The 21,255-nt window shown below is 40.4% G+C and overlaps 1 protein-coding gene across 1 annotated transcript in view; it reads right to left on the reverse strand.

The window, feature by feature from the left end:
* Nucleotides 1–21,255, reverse strand: part of LOC310952624 (obg-like ATPase 1) — a 43,637-nt gene that overhangs the window by 12,441 nt on the left and 9,941 nt on the right. The window contains exons 5-7 of the mRNA XM_083921287.1: nucleotides 11,965–12,140; nucleotides 8,388–8,468; nucleotides 7,931–8,028 (exon numbers count right to left, since the gene is read on the reverse strand). Of these exons, the coding sequence (XP_083777413.1) occupies nucleotides 7,931–8,028; nucleotides 8,388–8,468; nucleotides 11,965–12,140 (355 nt within the window). The remainder of the gene's footprint in view (nucleotides 1–7,930; nucleotides 8,029–8,387; nucleotides 8,469–11,964; nucleotides 12,141–21,255) is intronic.

The following is a 21,255-nucleotide window of genomic DNA, read 5'->3' on the forward strand; positions in this document are numbered from 1 at the left end:
GACTTTAAATGTTTGCACATGATAGATAAAACCCTAAAGAAAACATCTCCCCCAGTTTACGATGGTTGTTGAGAACACATTATCAAAGCTATGGCCTTGTTTAAGGGTATTTGTGAGCGGGGGGTGACAAAGCGGCAAACATCTGAAATACAAACAGTAACCCAGAGGAGTACATTCTACATCACCCAAAATAATTCTCTATATGGGGTATCCATGCTGTCATTCATGGCAGTTGACTGGGCGAGAGAAAATAAGGGGGCTGGGGTAGAGTGGGGGGAGTCATCAAGATGTGACAATTGTGACAAGAGCAGGCAAAGTGTAGCGCTGCAGAACACCACACGGATTTCACCATCTTCTCTTTTTTTCCCCCAAGATGACAGCTTAATGTCTACCACATGCAATATTTATTCTCATCGTGTGTCAGACTGTCTAGCTGTCCTAGGGAGTACAAAGAATGCCACTTATTAGAATAAAAGCAGAAGGAAGGTAATCAAGGACATATGTAACATCAGCCAATCATGTCCCCTTCCAATCCCGCATCTTATTTTTGTCCCTCATTCATAACAGTTCAACAATAATCCTGATAATAAGCATTTAGGAGTTGTATGTGGCAACACTAAATTCATTTATTTGTCTCATTAGGGCTGCTGAGGCTGCAGGCAACTCACAGTGGCATGTGTGTTCATGCTTAACCTTATCGAAAAGATAATAAAAGCACAGTTCAACAAAGCCAAAGCTATCAAAATGTATCATTAGACAGACCTGAACCTTGCAGACATTTCTTTTTATGTCTGCAATGCCAAACTTTGGCTTTGCAGAGGAATAATTCCCAGGGTGCCTTCAGAAGAAAGCCAACATGTTGTGCCCCTACGGAGGTGTCTATATACATGAACTACAGGAGACTCATTCAGCATTAGCATTAGTCCTTGGGCTTGGGCCTGATAAATGAGGGAGAAGTTACAATCTGTATTGGATTTTGGAGAGCAAACAGATTTCTTGCAGGGTCATTAAAGAACAAACAAGAGCAGAAAATGTCTCTTTTAGACTCTTTTCTCCTTTTTAAGAAGTTTAGGGTCTGTCTCATTAGTTACAACAACAGCGCTGTGTCTTTGCCACCAGGATACATCAAAGACAACAAGGTGACATATGACATGTCAATAGTGTCCTTTCATTACCTGGACAAGGGACAGTCAATAACCAGGCAAACTGGACTTTATTAGCACCATCTGTTTCAGTTTTACTATACAGCCTCTCCTGTTGTTTTCTCTCATTGAAAGCTAGCTGAAGGCATCCATTAGGACTGACTTTGGGCAGTAGGGTACACATCTTACCATGGGAAAGTGTTTCTTAGGATCCTACACTACACAGGGCCAGTAGACGACAAAATAAAAAAGGAGCAAGTGATCGTATATCTCCCTCATAGCTCTGAAAAGCCAACTCCCCAGATGGCAGTTCCTAAAAACTTCTATGGAGCCAGTGGTTTTGCACTCAATAAAGTTTCACTTGTGTTTATGGGAATTATGGTTTGGAGTAGCTGAAGTGGGCTGCAGAGACTGCTTTCATGGAGTGGCTTTCAGTGAATCATAACAGCCTCCCCCCATCTCAGTTTTTATTCTGTCTCTGAATCTTGACGGGTACTCAGAAATGGCTGGCTTTTTGTCAAAAATGATCACACAAAAAGATGCATGTTTAACTGAATACTGGGCTTCTTCAAAACAAAAGAAAAACACATATAATAAAATACAAGTCCACACTTGAGCTGAGTCAATGACGGATCTATTTACTATATGATCTACTTGGAGCAGTCTTGGGTGGAAATAGGAGTTGCAGAATGTCAGTTGTCTCGAGAGCTCTACCTATCAGGGCTTCCTTTACTTTAATTGTCAAAGCTCCTCCTGCAGGTCAACTAGAGTAACAGAAAGACTGCTTCTTTGACTGCAAAGTGTATTCGTCATTCCATAAAGACTTCACCAGAGGATCGTTTGATTAGTACAAATCAAAATGGCGATTGTTGATAGTTATCATGACGAAAGACACATCAGTGTGGCTCTAAAGTGTGTCGCAGCTCACTGGGAGGAGAGCGGACTGAGGGACAGAGTAGGAGGGGCCGTTAGACCCAGCCTTCCGTTTGGCTCATTTTCTGTAACCAATGTACACATAAAAAGGGTCACAGTACGGACTATTCTGCTCATGGATATATTAAAATATATTTATAATATTCTTTTTTTCAAGTGGCCACTCTCGGTACTGCAACAAAAAATCGCCCCAACGGCCTAAAAAGGCCTGAAAATGTGTTGTTACGACACAGTGCCCAACCAACGATGTCATGGGAATCGCCATTTCTGATGGGACCCACTAAACGCATTCTGCGTTTTTGTTGGCAGAGGAGGCTCTTACTATTCCCCACTGTTTTACAATGGTTGGAAGTCACCGCTCCAGTAGTCCCATTGTCCTTCTCTTGATCTGCACTGCCTGATCCTCTGACATATCAGCTATGTGTGTTATGGTCTGCAGCCTTGCCTGGAACTCATTCACCTTGCATTCACATCGCTAATGGCTTTAGCCCAACAAGAACATTTACGTCTTGCTTTTTCTCACACTGTTAATGGACGAAGCCTAACCAGAACTGGTTTGTCCACTTCGAAGTCCCCAACAGACACCCACTGGGCTAGATCGAATTACAACTTTTCATTAATAAGCATTACAAGCTGCAAAACATGTTTCGATTATGTTGAAAGTTACAATATAACATTTGTGTACATGAAACACCTCGTCATTTAGTGTTTATGAAACAGTTACATGACTTTATCCCTTTGGTCAAAAAGTGTCTGCTAAATGCAATGTAATTATCAACACATTCAAATTTATTACAATCTAGGTCTCTGTTCCATGCTGCTGTAGGCAGCTCATATGGGTCAACACCGTCGATATCTGCCAGCTTCGCTAAATAGCTCTGCTTGGCGCTGGTTGTAAGTTTGTCCCTGTAAGAACAATTTTATTTTTTGCCTTATTCTTCTCCACCTTCTCACATTTGTCTTGTCATATCTCAGTTTAAACACAGTGATTCCATCTCTATGTGCACCCGGTTGTGATTGTGTGACAGAGTTATGAATATTTAACCTTCCTCAAGCCCAGAAAAGCAATTTAAAAACCTGTGACGTCATCCCCATGGCTCCATTCCGTTCAGACCTGTTTCTTTAAACCGGCGTGAGTGATCCGATCACAAGTGGACAGCTCTAAGTACAGGTGAGAATGCACTGCAGGACGCACTGCGATCAGATCACTCAGACCACAGTTGGAGGTGGTTCATTCATTCAGCAGTGTGAACAGAACGCGTGATGAGCCACATTGAAGGCCCACCTACTCAGCAGAACTACGTCCTCATTCACTGGCTTTGTCCATGATGTCTGAGCTGGTAGCTCTGTGTGTTTTGGCCATTTTTCTTTTTAAACATAATTATTTTGAAAGTATTTCTAATGTCACAGAAACCACTGAGAGTGAATGGTGTGTTCTGATAGTTATTATCAGACTGTTGGCGATGTGTCTGTTTGTTCCCCTGCACTTATCCAGCTCTCTGGAGCTTATCCGCGGTATCCTGAAAAAGGCAGGCCCTACTTTAATTTTAGGTTGATAAAATATACCATAATTCACAAATATGTAGGATATATTGCTAGAGATATTCCTGTTCTGTCTTTGTAACGTCTAATACATTTATCACAATAGAAGTACCCAGTTATTTTCTTATTGAAGCGATTTTATTGTGAAGCAGCGGATTCAGTAATTTACGACTCCTATACAGCTGCACGTGAACAGATAATGGTAATCTGAGCTGATTACAGAGACTTTTAAAAACGTCTTTCTCTCTGCACTCCTACACAGATCAGCGCAGGTAGACATCATTATTTATATGTTCATAAGATACATCCCAAATTCGGAACATATTGCAGAGAAACTGTTGTTTGTGAAGGAGAAAAGCTATGAACATTAACACACAGACAAACTGTAGGAAATGTTAACGTATTTTAGGTGGTGTGGTGGTTAGTACTTAGGCCTCACAGCAAGAGGGTTCCTGGTTTGAATCCCGGCTGGGGCCCTTCTGTGTGGAGTTTGCATGTTCTACCCGTTTCTGCATGGGTTTTCTCAGGGTTTTCCGGCTTCCGCCCACGATCCAAAGACGTGCATGTGTTAGGTTAATTGATGAGTCTAAATTGCCCGTATGTGTGAATGTTGTCTGTCTCCGTCTGTCTCTGTGTGCCCTGTGATAGACTGGCGTCCTGTCCAGGGTGTACCCCGCTTCACACCCGATGTCAGTTGGGATCGGCTCCAGACCCCCCCCCCCCCATGACGCCGATAGGGACAAGCGGTTGAAGATGGATGGAAGATGGATAGTGTACGCTATACCTAAAATATTTACACAGCTTTATTTTTCCGTTAGACAACCCTGTTTAAGTTTATGCGGGGGGAACTGAAGCTGTTATCAATGCTCTCTTCAAAGCCACCAGACTCCATTGACAAAAACAGTAATTGTAGTAGGTGCTGCCTACGTCCACAACAGAACATTGCTTAGAAAAGTTGTCTTTCAACAATATAGTCATAGAAATGACTGATGAGAGTACACGCAAGGCATGTGATTTTCTGACTAACACCATGCCAGACAAATATGTGGGGGAATTAATTATGAAAGATCAATTTATGTCTTTGTGGCAAGAAAAAAAAAAAGAGGATTAAAAAGGCTGACTGGAAGAGCAGCTGTGGTATGTAACTACTTCAGTTGTGGTTTTCCCAAACATAAAGATAGAGGTACCTAATGTAACACACATTTAAAAGCAAATAATCTTCAAAGAGACAAAGTATTCAATATGTTTGAATGTGTGCAATAATAAGACTCAAAGAACTTCTACGCAGACTAGAGGGAGAAGTACACATGCCACACACACACACACACACACACACACACACACACACACACACACACACACACACACACACACACACACACACACACACACACACACACACACACACACACACACACACACACACACACACACACACACACACACACACACACAGAGACATACACATATCTACACAAAGTTAATAAAAGCTCCAAGCATTGGAACCCTGCAGTTCTTACACTCACCAGGAGAACCCACACGGCGGAGGCACTCACAGACAGGTCACGCCGGCTGGTTTCCTTAAAGGTCAACTCATCTACTTAAGAGGCACCAATTTACTTTAATGCACATTGTCCAAAAGAAGAAGGACAAAAAAAAAATAGAGAGAGAAATGACAAGGAAGAAAAACATCACAGCATATCTGGAGTATTCTCCGCTATGCTTTTTTAAAAAATGTGACTGCTCTTAGTTCTCTAAGGAAGATTGAATAAATATTGCATATCAAACCTATTAAAAGAAATAAAGATGCCGAGGCCACAAGCTTTTAAAATAGACAATAACTTAACTGACAAGTGAAAACACTGGGCAGGCTGCAGCCCCCACATCATGAACAGTGCTCTAATGACCCTCTCTAACACACAAACTACGGTATGTGGCGCAGAGAAAAAGTCTTCCAAGCAGCTCACTGACGCCGAGGAAAGAGGAGAAAGCCTCTTGATAGACTCTTGTAGATGCCATTCCCTATCACGCAATGCCTCTCAGTCATAAACACATGACAAATACGGCCTTAATCATTTTTTACGAGCGGGGATGTGCAGGGGGCAGTGCATGGTTAGAGGGGAGAAGGGAGCGGTGAGCAGCAGGCGGCCCCCTCTGCACAGAGGAGAGGGCTGTGTGGTAAAGTCTCCTCTGGAACATCACTCGGCCAGCGATCCTTTGATCTCTACACCGCAATTACACCAGCATCCAAATGAGCATGGAGTCGCCTCTGAAACAGACTTCAAACATGCACATGGACGCATTCTCATACACATACACATACACTGTATAGGATTGGAGCCATGTGCTCCTCTCAACAGTAAATGATGTACTGTCTCCAGCAGAGAACCTGGGGATGAAAGGAGGCCTTGCTCCTCGTCTGATCCCTCCATTAATGATGGCTTGCTAAAGCTAATACTGTGTATTCTTGTCTAAACAAGGGAAGCTTGGTATGTGGCTCCCAAACTCCAAACGGGATGATCTTGGTTAACAATGGACTGTTTATGGAGGCTCAAAAAACTTGATGAAACTGCTGTAACCTCCTATGTGAGGGGAAAGCTACTGCAATGATCAATTATGTGTCTCTACAACCTGCAATTGAGTATCTGTGATAAGGAAATCAATTAACTTAAATAACTCAAAACAAAACACCTAGAACATGAAACTAAAAAAACTAAACCTGTAAAAATGGCCTAAATGGATGTTCTGAAAGACACAGATGAGATTTCTTATTTGCCTCATTCTGGGATCCACTCTCTTTTCCCCCCCACATTTTATAAAGCTGAGATTGCAGTTTGTCTTGCTGTTTGCTTTGAATAGTCCTTAACCGTATCATCATCTATACTGTGCTGGTGGAAAAACACGGGAGCATGGCGACAGCCAAATGGCAGTCTGGCGTCTCTGCTGCAGACTAGCTGCCATTAGGGCTGAGAGCAGCATTTATTGTACAATTAGGGCCAGTTAGATCTACCTGTAATCATCTCCATACAGGTGTGACTGCTCCTCTCTGGACAAGGGAAGTGACTCATCACTTGTCAAATATCAACACTTTGATGTCGGCATTGTTCATCGTGGCGCCCTCAGGACACCTGAGCACTACTGTTTGGCTGTTTAAAACGCGCTAAGATTTATTGCGTTTCACACAGGTAAAAAAAGGCACACACACGCAACATGAAAAAAAACAGATGACGGATGTTCCACATGCCATGAATCACTTGATTTATGACCTCTCTTCCCACTCCTTCTGTCTGACACTCATACTTTCGTGTCAGGAACATTTTAACAAACAGCCATAGATAAACAACTTCCCTTGTAATACAATGCTGCCAACCAAAACACTAAAACAAATTTTTGTGAAAACTGACACCACAAGCCTAGAGGGCAATTGGAAAAGTGCGATAACAATCCACAAGTTGGTGTTATTGACAAAACGGCTGTAGTGTGGAAAAGTAGCCCTTTCAGATATAATGGATGTCTAACACCAGCCTTCTAGATGTGCTCTCACTGTGGCCACATGACAACATTACTTTAAAAAGTGTGACAGAACAGAGCCAAAATCACAGCAAATAAATGTATTTAGTGTATTATACCTGCAAAAGTAGAAAAGTTCAAATCCCTGTATAGTAGTATGACCAGCATTTGTCTTGAACTCATATAAGTATTAAAAGCATTTTTCTTCAGCTCGTTGTGTCTGAAGAATTGTCATTGTGATCTGTAAGAATGTCATGGCTGTAAAGTGACACTTGTAAAACAACATGTGAAGACAAGCCAAATATTTGGAGCAAAACATTTTAAGATATTTAATATTTAAAGAATGTTATTCTCATGATTTATTGTCTTTCTCCAGATGATATTAATTACTTGTTTGGCTTTTGAATGTTCACATTTTGTTTTTTTTGTCCTTAAAAGCCTTCCATATGATATGACAAATTTTGATGGAAAATGGGGACCATATGCTAGTATGTACTTAATGAAGTGCAGAGTCTGGTTGGAGTTTGCAGAGCTGGATGTTGTGTTAGGGCTTACTTAGTGCCACCTCCAGGCAGATCCTCTCACAAAGATATGACCATTTCTGCCAGCAGGAGACCGCAGTCAGCAGATCAGCAAGGCTAACTCACACACACATTTCTCACACCCCAGCACATGCAAACACAGACGCATGCGCACACATATTTTATAGCTAAAAGGGCAGATTCAATCAAAGTTAGTAGAAAACAACGTAATTCGTCAGTTATAATTAGGGCAATGCACCTGCCTTTCTTCCAAGCACTTACCATTTGTTTTTTTTCCTGATGTAGTCTTTCTCTGAGAGGTTAACGAGGTAAATCATTGGTTTGGATGTCAAAAACAAGTATTTGTTCAACACTTCGATCTGTGACAAAGGCAGACAGGGTAAGTAGTGAGAATCCAAACTTTCCAAAGTAGCTTTTGAGGACAGCACAGACAGAGATAAGTGAAGCCAAATCAAATTAGGGTCTTGTGTATAGGCGCGGTGGGGAGCAACTATAAAGCCTCTAAATTAAGATCAGCATGGCCAGATGTCATTAGCTTGAACAAAAGTAATGTCATAATGCAACCAACAAAAGACATGTGCATAATATTAACTTGTGTTTTGCACAAAAGATGAAAAAAACAAGAGAGGAGGAAACAGCAGTTGTACTTTTAGGTCAGATGAAAAGATTAGCAAGATAAATCACATTAATAAATTTGACTGTAACATCAAACGCTTACCTCCTTGTCATTCCAATCGGGATAGTAGCGGACGTGTTTCTTTTCATCCATTACCCAGCTCTTGATTTTGCACATAACGTCCTGTTTGGGGTTAAAAGAGAATGAACAAGAAGCCATTAAAGGAGATGAAAAAGAATATAAACCCAGCAGGGTATGGGGTAATTATTTCCTAAATGCATGGCATCCTGATGCCAAAATGAACAATGGCTGTGCTCGCATTCAAGCAGGAGTGGCCTGGCTTTCACAGGGATGGCATGAACAAGACCCCCTTCCCTCCTTTAAATCATGACAAAATGCCTTCTGGGGTGTCTCGCTTAGAGTCGCAGTTTTGAACATCAATATTCCATCGGGACTGTTTAATGAAAAGGATAGAGAGAGGAGCCTAAATTGGAAAGAGCAGGGAACTAATTGGAACTTGGTTAGTTAGGTGTAAATTATTGGTCCTTCCTCAGGCACTTTGCAGAATGTAGTCGTCCTGAATAAGCACTAGTGAGATACAGAACTAATGATTCACCGTCTCTTCTGGAGAAAATATTGAGCATTTCCAGCTATGTATGCCACATTCATTACTGAGGTACTTGTGGGTTGAGACCACAGGCAAGACTGGGTCTTGACAGGATCTGGAAGCGGAAAAGGGTGGGAAAATGGGAGGGAGGTAGTTATAAAATTTGTAATAAAGAAATTGAGCCTATTATTGTTGATCCAGCCCCACAGAAATTAGCGGAACACATTCTTTTTGTTCCTGTCAACTTGACCTCCCCCTTCATATAAAAACTCCCCCACCCCCTGCAACACTCCCCCTACCTCCTTTTCCCTCCCCAAACCCTTGCAGCACTTCACAATCATACTCCCTTTTGAAAGAACTGAGGAAAAAATCCTGCCAGAGCCTCAATTACACAATGGCAGAAAAAGCTCCACACACTGACCCCCAGCCAGCTGCATTCACTCTCTGCACATCTCTCTCCACAGGAATTCTAAAGGCCTTTTAGTCAGGCAGACAGAGTGCAGCCAGCGGGAGAGAGCGCAGGAAGAGCTGCATACACTCCGCCCGCGCCGTCCCAAGTCTTCACAGAGAGATTAATCATCTGTGAAATAGAAACAGCAAACGGCCAGTGACACAGGCTGAACCCGCTCCAGGTTTCCCTCATCAGCTCGCAGCCGTCGTGCAGCGCTCCTCTAACAGGCAGGTGTTAATAAAAGGCATATAGGTCCCACAGGGGTCAAACACATATGCCTGCCACCATGAAGCGCCGCTGGTGGGCCGGCTTCTTATTATTGTTTTGTAAGGATAGGGATTTTGAGGATTCACACGGACAAAAGCAATGAAACATTGTTCTTGTAAACACAGCACCGGCAAAATGGATTTAAATCGTTATAACAATGCATACATATGAGCCCTGCGCTGATGCATGCACATAAATTTAGCTGAAACTCACAATGAAATATTCAGTGACTTTTTCATCCGGGCAGCAAATCTTAACCATAATATACTATTTTACAATAAATTCCAAATTTCTGATTTGGTTGTTTTTTTCCCTTTACAACATCACATTTTTCTTAAACAGCACATCTTAGTCTGTGGGCTGAGGCAGTAAACATATGAATACTCAAACCAATAACACAGGTTATATTTTCATTAATTTTGCCCCCCTACACCCTTCCTTTTGCTAACTGATATCCTGTATTATTGACAGCATTCCCTTACAGTACTGTCTTTGTTTTGTCTTTCCACAATGTTATGTTTCAGCAGGAACTACATAATGTACAGTAGTTTTCTCTCAGAATAATATGGACTTTCTATACCTTGTATACTAGTAACAATGTTCAAGAAATTTACTTCACTGCCTGGATAAATGTCAATACGTTAATTCTTTATTACTATGCGTCATAATAATATACTAATAAATACAGCAGTTCTCTCTCAGAGTAATATGGTGTACCTATACCCTGTATACTGTAACAGTATTCAGGACGTTTTCTACACTGCCTATACATTTCTCTACATTTCATTTAACTTCCACTTGCAGAACATATAAAATGTAAGGAAGAATGTTTTAGAAAACACATTTAGGATTTTTAGGACACTCTATAAATGTGAACGACGCATCACCTTGAATCATATCAGGTAAACTATGTGACAATAAGCAGATATTTAAATGGTAAAATAATTCTTTAAATCTACTTAAAGCAGGACCACAGCGGTTCTTGCACCTAAAATGTCAGGTCACATAAAGACCTGTAGTGCAACAACGGAAATTTGATCTTATTTCAAAGGTCTTGTAAATAACTCAGTTAAGAGTAAAATATAAGGTAGTAATCACCATCTACACAGGATTTCTTTTCATAGCATGCAGTGGGTCTACAGAAGAAAGTACAAGCACTATTGTTCACTGTAAACTGTACATTTTTAGAAATGGTCTTGAGGCACATGTTCTGCATATAGATGCTTAGATAAACATGTATGTGTCTGTGCACAGCTGAGCGTGTCAAACGCCAGGCGCAGGCTGAGACAATCACACAATCCCTCCCATCTAAAAGCTTGCTGCAGCCTTTGATAAGCACTATTCTTTGCCATCTAAAGAGATCGTCTATAGATTTCACTTGCCGACGTGTGCACAACCTTTGACAAGTAATGTATCATTTTTATTCATTGCCTAAAATTGTTAGCAATTATGTGCGTAAGCGGCCACCTGCCTAGCCTGAATGGCTCCTGTCTGTGGGGCTATAGGGGTGTGGGGAAGTGCTGTTGCCTGTAAGGGGGGTTTAGTCTGAGGGGAACCAACCAAACACTGTGCCTCTGCAGCAGGTGAAAGAGCCCCTCTCGTTAGTGTAATGAGTGGTCAGAGCCTCGGTGTGTCAGGGCCTGAAATTGGGCATGCCGCTCTAAGTGAAAGGCCAGATCCCCTCGCTTGCTAGCCCATCCTATCCTGCTCCGAAGATGGAAGGGCATCATGAGACATTTACAACCAAATCGTTGCTAACATGGGCTGCTCAGCCTCATTACCTTAACAATATGACCATCTGAATGAGTGTGCATCAACATACATTTTGATCTGACATCTAGGATGTGGAATTTTTTTTTTCTGATCTTACCCTGCATTTGGCCCTGCACATCGCTGCATATAACCCAGGGTATCCTCTGTCAAAGAATATTCTAAACATTTACAGTATTCATAGCAAGGTATTGGCATATGTGTCACCCACTGTATGGCCTTATATAATTTCCTGAGCTGCTGTAGGTGTATAAGCATGAGCAAGAGCTGCGCCATGATTTGAGTATTACTTTAGATGAAAAGAGCTGTGTGGAAACACTTTCATTAGCCCAGTGCTGCGACCCAAGGTCAGCAGCTGAATAAGTAACTCTCTATTAATGATTTCTACAGCAGAAAACCCCTGACCCCTGATCACTTTCAATCTCAGAAAGGGGGAAAAATGGAGCAGGGGGAGGGGTGAGACCTATTGGAGGGAGATTAAAAAAAACATACTTTTTTTTTCTCCTTCGCCATGTGTGTGGGAGGGTTATTATTTGTGCCTTGCTGTGAGGGGGAGCAGAGGGCCTGCTGGGACATTGACTCACGTATTCTGGTTTGAGTTTCTTGTCACCGCCTCTAATGGCCGTCTTCTCCAGTTTGTCAATAATAGGGCCGATCATCTCCTCATCCTTCAGCCTCAACTCCTCGTGGATGATCTCCATATCCCTCAGTGGGTCCACTGTCCCCTCAACATGGATGATATCCTCATCCTCAAAAGCACCTGCAGTGATAGGACACAAACACACAGAGAGCATCAGTATAGAATTTCTTTTTTTTTAGCAGCAACATTAACACTGCTACACATGATCACATATAGTACCAGCAACAGAATCAGAGCCACATAATCAATGACATTGACTTCTTGAGATTGAATGTGAAACAGTGATTTGACTTTGCCCCCCAAAAATCATTAGCATTTTGCAGAGAATATGGGAAAAATAAACATCCACATGAAAAAGCACAGTGGGAGTCGCAGTAAAGTCATAACAAATACAATAAAATACTCAGGAATACATTTAATCTTTCTCTTTTGCGTGAAAGTGCCAGGACTGTAGGAAACAGTGACAAATTACATTCCACTAAAATTGGCTTTAAGTGCAACAAAACAGGCTTGTGTGTCAATCTGCATGAAGTAGGGAGAGTCTGGGTATGAATTTTGTAGCCTTCTGTTTTAAAACTATGAGCCATTAAGTTACAAAAAAAGATATGGGAAATAAACAGTGAGTGATGATTTAAGATTTAAGAGAAACAGTCATAGAGAACAGACGACAGTCTTCCCCTAATCATTTGCGTCTTAGTTGTCTTGGCTGTGCTGGTGATTAGGTAATGAGGCTCTGAAGCAGACAATTTAGGCAGCAGCGGCTCTCAGGACTCCTTCTGATTCTCCAGCAGAGGGAGGGGGTGAGGGAGGGAGGGACACGGGTGTACATCTGTCACATGAGAGTGACAGCCTTTAACATTACCAGCGGCAACTGTAGTGGACTGCAATATGTTCTTTAATTTACAACCCATACATTTGGTGCAGTTTGTTTTATAATATCACTAATTTTGCAAACAAAAAGGATTTGCACCTCAGTGGTGGAGGAAATATTCAGATCCTTTAGTTAAGTAAAAGTCCTGCTTTGAAAATGCCTGTTTAAATACTATATGTTAAAGCAAGATATATTTAAAGTAAATCATTTAGAAAAATGGCCCTTGTGCATGAAATACTATTTCATATTATATTATAACTATTATTACATCATTATCGCTGTTGTAAATAAGTAATATTAATAAGCAGTCGTCATCTTGGCCCGCCTGACACGCCTTACTCCCTGTTCATCCAAAAATGGGCGTGAGATGAAGCGTGGAAGGGCCGAATGAAGCTGTCTACGCTACCTGTTACACAAAGCTGCACGCCCTTAATTATGCAGAACTTCAAGCCTTAATATAATTTTGACGAGTGAGTCAAGTAAAAATTCACCCCCCATACAATTGTCATGAATTGTGAAATCCTCCATAGAGACCCAAAACGTTTTTTTTCTTACCAGGCTGTAAACATGTTTATTTCTGCTGAAAAGTTGGGCATTTTAACAAGGAGCTCTGTGTGGATTGACTCTCTTTTGGAGCCAGCTTCAATTCGAGGAACTGCAGTTTTTGGCTCTTTGGTGTTGGCTTCATTTCTCAGCCCCAGAGGTTGCCACTTGGTAAAGGCTCAATCTGTAAAACACCTGTCAATTACATGTTGTGGAGTAAAACGAATATATATATTTTCCCCTGAACTGTAGTGGAGTAGAAATATAAAGTAGCATGAACTGTAAGTTACCTCAGATTTGAACCCAACCCAAGTACCTGAGTAGTTATGTTCCACCTCTGGAGATCTAGATAAGTACTGTATATTTAGATTTGTAAAATAACTCATTTAAATCAGTCAACAGTGAACTGTGATGTCTGTGGCATAATGGGAATACCATCTCATTCAACAGGGAAGTGGATGTCAGTTGAATGATGTCTGGGCTTTAAATATTGCCATGTTGAGGGACACTATGTTTGGAATGTGCACGGTGGAATCACCTAATGTTATTAACAATCCAGTTTGTGTGTTGACACCTGAAGAGGGAAGGTGTGTTGACAGGTGAAGCCCTGTGAGATAATAGCGTCACTGAAGTGATCCACGCTATTCGTCTTGGCTGTCACATTGTCTCTCAACAAGTTCCAGCAGTGATACATGTAGGAAATATTGATGACTCATAGCTGTGTGTAGTTTTCATGATAGGCAACAACATACCTGAGATTCAGGCAAATCTTTCCAAAGATGCATTACGTATGAAGTTATCAGACTGATCAGACAGTCGAACAGTAAAGTTATCGCCTCCCTCTCCACTAGGTAAATGTCCTGGTGGTCCAGATGAAGCCAGATCTTTCACTAACCAGAAACAGTGACCCTGACACCCTCTCTAAGTGTTTTTTTTTTTTAGCCGCATGGCTCAGTCTGTTAGTCACCCACTTTGGTCCAGACTGAAATCTTTCAACTATTGGATGGTTGCTATGACCCTGAATTGCAATAACATTGGTTCCAGCTTTGCCCTCTTTTTAGTGCCACCACAAGGGCAACATTTTGGTTTTGAGTAAAATTCGTCAACTATTGGATGGCTTGCCATATAATTTGTAGACATTCTTGTTCCCCATTGGATGAACTGTAACTAGAATGCCAACACGCTAAACTAAAATGGTAAACATGGTAAACATGATCTGCTAAACATCAACATGTTACCATTTCCATTGTGAGAATGTCAGCATTTTTAAAGTCTGTCCAAGTCAGTCGGGTCGGACATTAAACGCTCCACAGTACAAAGTCCCCGTAATATCCAACTGAGCCCATGTGTGAATAGAGCAGCAAATTGTGCAATGAATTCACTGAGGGGGTGGGTGTACTCATGATGTTTATATCATGTGACTCATGCAAAACCGAAATACATCCAAGGGTTGAGAAGATGGGTAATTTACACGAAGATGACAAAAATTTCTAATTGGAGAGATGATGAGCTTTGGGAACTCATTCAAGGGACTGCAAGAGACTGCGTTGTTTGACCAAATCACAAACCTGCTACATGTGGTAACTGCGGTGTAATGTGGGTCATGTCCTGCCACATGCACACTACCCGTTTGCCACCCTAAACCAAACTGATTATTTCCAGTAAGTGAGAGTCATCGGACATTGTCCAGAGCTCCTACGAGAAAGCGTCTCAACTCTGAGTGTTTTTAAACCGAATTGTACATTGAACTGATATGACGCCCTCCAATGATCTTACACATACACAGAATATCATACCTTGTTCTTCTACTGGATAAGATGGGACACATACTTGATTTTTACATGGAACTAAACTACTGGGTTTTTACACACTAGCATCTCTCATCAGTTCAACAACAAAAATGACAGACAACCAAAAATCCTTATTACTTATGCTACTCAACAGAAGCTGTAGACTTTTGTGCAAGCTGTCATCCTGTGCGTTGTCCTCATGGTGAAATGAACTTATCCAATTACTCTTTGCCTAATCAGGCTGTTTTGGTTCCTCTCCTCTTGCAGAGGTACTCCACAGTATAAACAGTTCACTTACGTCGCACAGAAAGGGGCTAATCAGTGGAATTATTGTTTTGCTGCTCCAATTTGCTAGCTCCCTGTTCGGCACTGATTGGAATGAAAATTTGCTATTGTGTCTGCATGAACTCGGAAAATATAATGCAATGTAATCATTTTGTTAGCTGCAAGAATATACATATATTATAAACAATTGTGATGTACAGTTTTAAAGTACACTGTGTTTCAAATGGGAATTGCCTACGAGTCTGTTGTTCAGTTTAGAATATATTAATGAGGAGCGTAGAGGTTTCAAACAGGTTCATATGGTTAATACACCAATCATGGTTGGTATAAATCACTGTTAATGAAAGCATGAGAAATAACTATACGTCAGTCCATTTGATAAAATGTTTAAACGCCTAAAGCAAGCACAATCATTTTGGTAACACATTTCTTACTTTCTTCAGTAATAATAAGTAATGGACAGTTTCTAACGATGGTTATACATCCCGAATAAAAAGCTGATAAATCAAAATTTCAAAGAGGCTTTCAAAGAGCAGGAGCAGCTGATCACTCACTATTTAGTCATCAGCTGACACTCTCCTCTGACTGCCACATATTCCAAAGTAATTTGCTTTAATTAATTTCGCCTAATTTAACATTCACATCTACTTTACCGCCGTCCCATTCAAGGCTTAGAGCTGGAGAACAAATGCATGAGGTGAAAGAGAGGAGAGAAATCAGAGGGGGCAATCTCCACAATTAGTCCTTTAACAACTGGCTCTGGGTAGGGCTCCGTGAAGACAGCTCTTGAGTCTGCGGCACCACACAAAGCCACATGCAAGACAGTTAAAACACACAAAAAAAGAATAAAGAGGTCAGAAAAGGCCCAGTTTCAGGAGTCAGGTCCGTCTCACAATTTCATTTTTACTGCTTCATTTCAAATAGTGTATGTTTTGAAGACACTATTAACAGGTGCTCCTTTATTGACAGAACAAAAGGATTAGTCTCTAGAGGGTGAGTGGTGTTCAATGGCCTGATTAGGGATCGGGCTAAGCTCTGCAAAATTATGGACTTACAGCAGCACTACAGGCTGGTGCAGCCTGAGGAGGTATTACTCCATGAACTGACATTTACGAATGAAAACATTTAGAAAGGAACACAAACGAATTAGTTTTAGTGACATGGTTCGTTTTTTGTTCTTTTTTACATTGACCTCACCATGCAAAATTATGCAACATATCTTTCAATATAGACAAGAGTTTTTTTTAAAAGAAATTAGCAATCCATTTCCAGTTTGTACAAGTTTAACACTAAAACCACAGAGTGAGCTTGGCGTTGCTTATATCATTATTTTTCTGACAGGTACGCAGACCAGGCAGTTATCTGAGTCAAGTCAAGATCAATACTGATTGAGCTGCTTCCTCTGATGTTGTTACCTGGGAGGATATGTGGTCAACATAATTCAGTTAAATTACAGTATTCATTGACTTCTAACTTCCCGTGCATGTTTTCACATGCAAGATGGGTAAGAGCACATCTAAAGAACTTGCATTCCTCAAGCTGCTTTTAAAATGTTCATGCAAACTCAGTGCCGCAATTCTCCTGGTATTCAGAGCAGTAAAAGCTATTTTATGAGTCTGTCAGGAAAGGCACATTATGGATGTCTTCCCAGCATTGAAACACTGGCAATGCACACAAGGGTATTTATGTTCATTCAGGAAATATCTTCTTGACATTCATTTTAGGATACATGAAATTGACAGCAATTTGTAGTATGCTGCTTCTGTAACAGAGTTTGTGGCATATTCAGCCTTGTTTCATTGGGTATGTCAATTATGGCAAATATATTGGCTGCTAAAAAGCAGTTTCACACCAGAAAATGGTGGGGTTTAGCCCTTCAGAGAAACACTCATGTTTTCTACATGATCCCATCTTTCAAAATAGATCACACTGAAATCACAGTGCTCGATAGTATGAATATCTGTATCTCACAAGGTGTCTCCAATTCCTATGTAATCTACTGTCAACTGCAGTGTGCTGTACCAAACTGAGTATTAAAGGTGCATCTTTTCAAAATGTTTGATATCCCTGACTGAAAAAAAAGTACATGTAGGGGAAAGTTGTTCTGTGTGTAGTTGAAAAGTGAATGCACTGTGGAAGCGGTTTTCATGAAATCTGACAGAAAACAACTGTGTTAATTCTCCTTATCATTAGCTTAACCTCTGCCATTCTATTTATTTTGTTAAACCACAAAGCATGAGAGCATCTTGATTGAAAGGAACCGTCATATGCACACCACTGTTGTGCCACATCATTCAGAGAACAAACCTTTTTAGATCCTTAACTACTATAGTGCTGCTGATTGCACAGGCACCAGCAATTTCCTAACCAACCGCCACCTGAACAATGATGTGTTCAGCTTTCAGGCCCTCCAGCCTTTCAAAGGTGAATCATTTCACAGTTTGGAGCGAGATCTCCATAGCAACTCCTCTTTGAAGGGTTTAGAATCACCATCCAATAATTCTATGATCATCGGGCCTTGCCATTCCCAGTGGTTCTTTTCAGAGCGGACAGGCAAGGGGGGCATGAGGAGGAAGCAGGAAGATTCTACAGTCTATTTCAGGCAATTCATCTTGCAGCCCCATTAGAATTCAAAATATTGCGACCTTCAATCACCGGGCATGTTATCTGGAGCTGTGGCGATCTCCAGTCAAGATGGGTAGACATTTTGCTCTAATCATCCACGATGAGTGGAGGCTGACAAAAACTCTTCATTCTCGCTGAAGCAAAATGCTCATTTAAATGCTGTGACAGCACCTCAACACAGCCCTGAAAACACACAAAGGGAGGATGATCCCCACAGCTAAATGATCTAGATTTACAATTGAAATATTGGTTAAAGCTACAACTAACATAAACAAAGAGCCACATACAGCACAGGGAAATTTTTTCCGACTGATTTGCAATGCAATATTACCATTTGATCTCAAGCATAGCATGACACAACAGGGAGGCAGGTTCTAGGACCCATCTGAGACTGCTGTATAACACAGTGGTATAAGTGTGGGAAGTGGGTTGCTTGCTTCTTAGAAACTAGTTAACTTTGCAACAGTGCTGTCATAGCCGGACATTAAAAATGTAAAGAACACTTACATGGGACAATATACCCAGTATAGACTCATTTTGAGCGTAGTGCCTTAACAAAACACACTCAACACTGACCAAAATCAACAATTGATTTATACCTTGGCATTTGTTCCCTCTTTGATAAGTGTTTATGTTTGTGGGACAGTCTTGTGAAAATGTTTGTTCAGTAAAGAAGTGTTAATGCTAGGCCAACGCGAACAGTGTATGAAACTACCATCACTGGAAACGTATTGCTTACTTCCCTTCTTTTAGAGGTATAATACTTGATCCTATAGACATCCATGAAGTGAGCTAAGCTGTGCTCTTCTCACAGTTCAGTATACATTAAAGATACATAAGTTAATATTGCATATTTTTTTATAAGACTAAAAATGACAATGAATCAATCCTTCTAAAGAATATTGCCTTTGTACCAAAAGCAAGGCAAACAATAAAATGTTCTTCAGTGTCTCAGATCTTTTTTGTGGAAAATATTAAAAACACATCAATGGACCACATTGTTGCACTGAGTGACATGCTCCTTAATGGCTATTGTGGTTTATTGTGAGTCAAACGCTGAATATAGTCACCAGTGTACCAATTTGTGTATTAATCAGCTGCTGAAAATAGTCCCCAACAAAAACAGTCAAAAAGCCAATTGTTTTGGATTATTGCAAAACAAATAATCTCCACGGCAAACAAGAGAACAAAATGGAAAAATCTTTCAAATTTATGTCAACCACAAAATTTATTTCAGGCATCTAAGCAAAGACCCATTTAAAGAAAGTGCAAAAACTAATTTCCAGGTTTGATTTATGTCTTCAGTTGTATGTGTTGGGAATTCTGAAAGTATTCAGCAGTTTGTATTACGTTGACTAACGCATTGTGTGTCTTGACAGGGAGGAAAACTAGACCTACTGTATGACATAAATGAATGAAAGGAGATATCACCATTAGGCAAGGTAATACCTAATAGTTTTAGTGAATAGGTTTAAAATACACTCATCATTTTAATTTTTGGTTGGACAGATCACGTCACAGTGATGAGGAGATCGTCATGCCTTTGTAAATGTGTAAAATGTGTGTGTGTTTTCCCTACTAGTTCTCTATTTTGCTTTAGCTCGACTCTTTATATTGCATTATTAACTACAGTAATATTTTGTAGGCCTTGGGAGGATTTCCCTTTTGAATAATCTCCCTTAAAATGTTTTCAGTAAAATAAGAATGGCATTTCTAATAACTCTAATAGTGTTTGACAGATTTGATACAAACTTTGAAATTAATACATCAACGCAACAGCTGATTCAGCAGCTGAATTGTTGAGAGATTCACTCATTGCCTGATCTGTTTATATAGTCACCCACATGGAAGTCACTGGGCTGGGTGAGGTGTTTTGGATCTTTGTCAAGTTTGAGAATTTGTGAGTTGGTGAGTGATAAGGCAGACTTCCTGAAGGCAAGCCATTACTGGCGTCAGTGAGGAGGCAGGTTTGTCATAAATCTGAAAAGTCAATCCAGTGTATTCATCAAACCTGTAGCTAAACAATCAGAGAGATTTGTTCACTCTACGCGATTAGTGTACAGTAGTTTGGGCTGACGTCTGCATGATGCAATAACCAAACAAAAAACACAATGTACCAAATCCAGCAAAGTGAAGCCAACTCATTTAATGACTCACTGTATCATCAGATTCAAATATTCATGACTCATGTGGAAGTTACTGAGGACATTGGAGTTCTTGTTCTAATGAACATTTTTAGATGTGAGTGAATCGCACTAATTACTAGAGAGGCACAAATGTTATCAATTTGTTGTTGACTGACACTTTGATTTGATCACATTACTACCACCACCAAAAACTGAAATAGACGTTTTGCACCTAGCAACACTCCTCAAGTGTGTGACAAATGTGTTACACAAATCAATACACAGCAACTAAATAAAGTCAACGTTCTCCCACCAACCATTACTTGTGTTTGTTAACATGAATAATATTTGTACACAGGAGTAAAATAAGCCTTTGTCGTCATTTATAATTAATGGAGGTGTTTTCCAGTTATCCAAGACTGCTTACAAGAAGATCTAAAGTCGTAGCTAATCGGCTATTGGTCTGTGAGATCTTTGCAGATTTGTTACATCTTCTACACAAAATAATACACTTTAAAAATGCATGAATAACTTTCTTCAAGTCAGGGATGATAGAGATGATCTAAATTATTTTGAAATAATTAGAAGTTGATAAAAACAGGACTGAAATACCTTATTGACATCAGTCACTAGGTTAGGAAATGTGTCCTTTAAGACTAAGATATCTATAATAATATATAATAATATTATTTCTGATTTTTGATTTTCATTAGACATCCAGCATTTGATGTCCTTTAGACAGATTTTTAAGTTAATCGGTCTATTGGGTGTCCTGGTTTTATAGACACATAGAGTTGTGTGTCATCGGCATAGTAATGACAAGATATTTTGTGATGGTGTATTAATCTGCCAAGTGGAAGCATGTAAATGCAGAATAGAAGAGGACCTAGAGCCGAGCCTTAAGTCACTCTGTAGTTCATAGTGGCAGTATGTGACTTGATAGTAGATAAACCACTTGAGAGTGGTGTCTGCAACTCCTATGAGGTACTGTATTA

This window comes from Echiichthys vipera (assembly GCF_963691815.1).
Source record: "Echiichthys vipera genome assembly, chromosome: 10".
In the NCBI taxonomy this organism is placed as follows: domain Eukaryota; kingdom Metazoa; phylum Chordata; class Actinopteri; order Perciformes; family Trachinidae; genus Echiichthys; species Echiichthys vipera.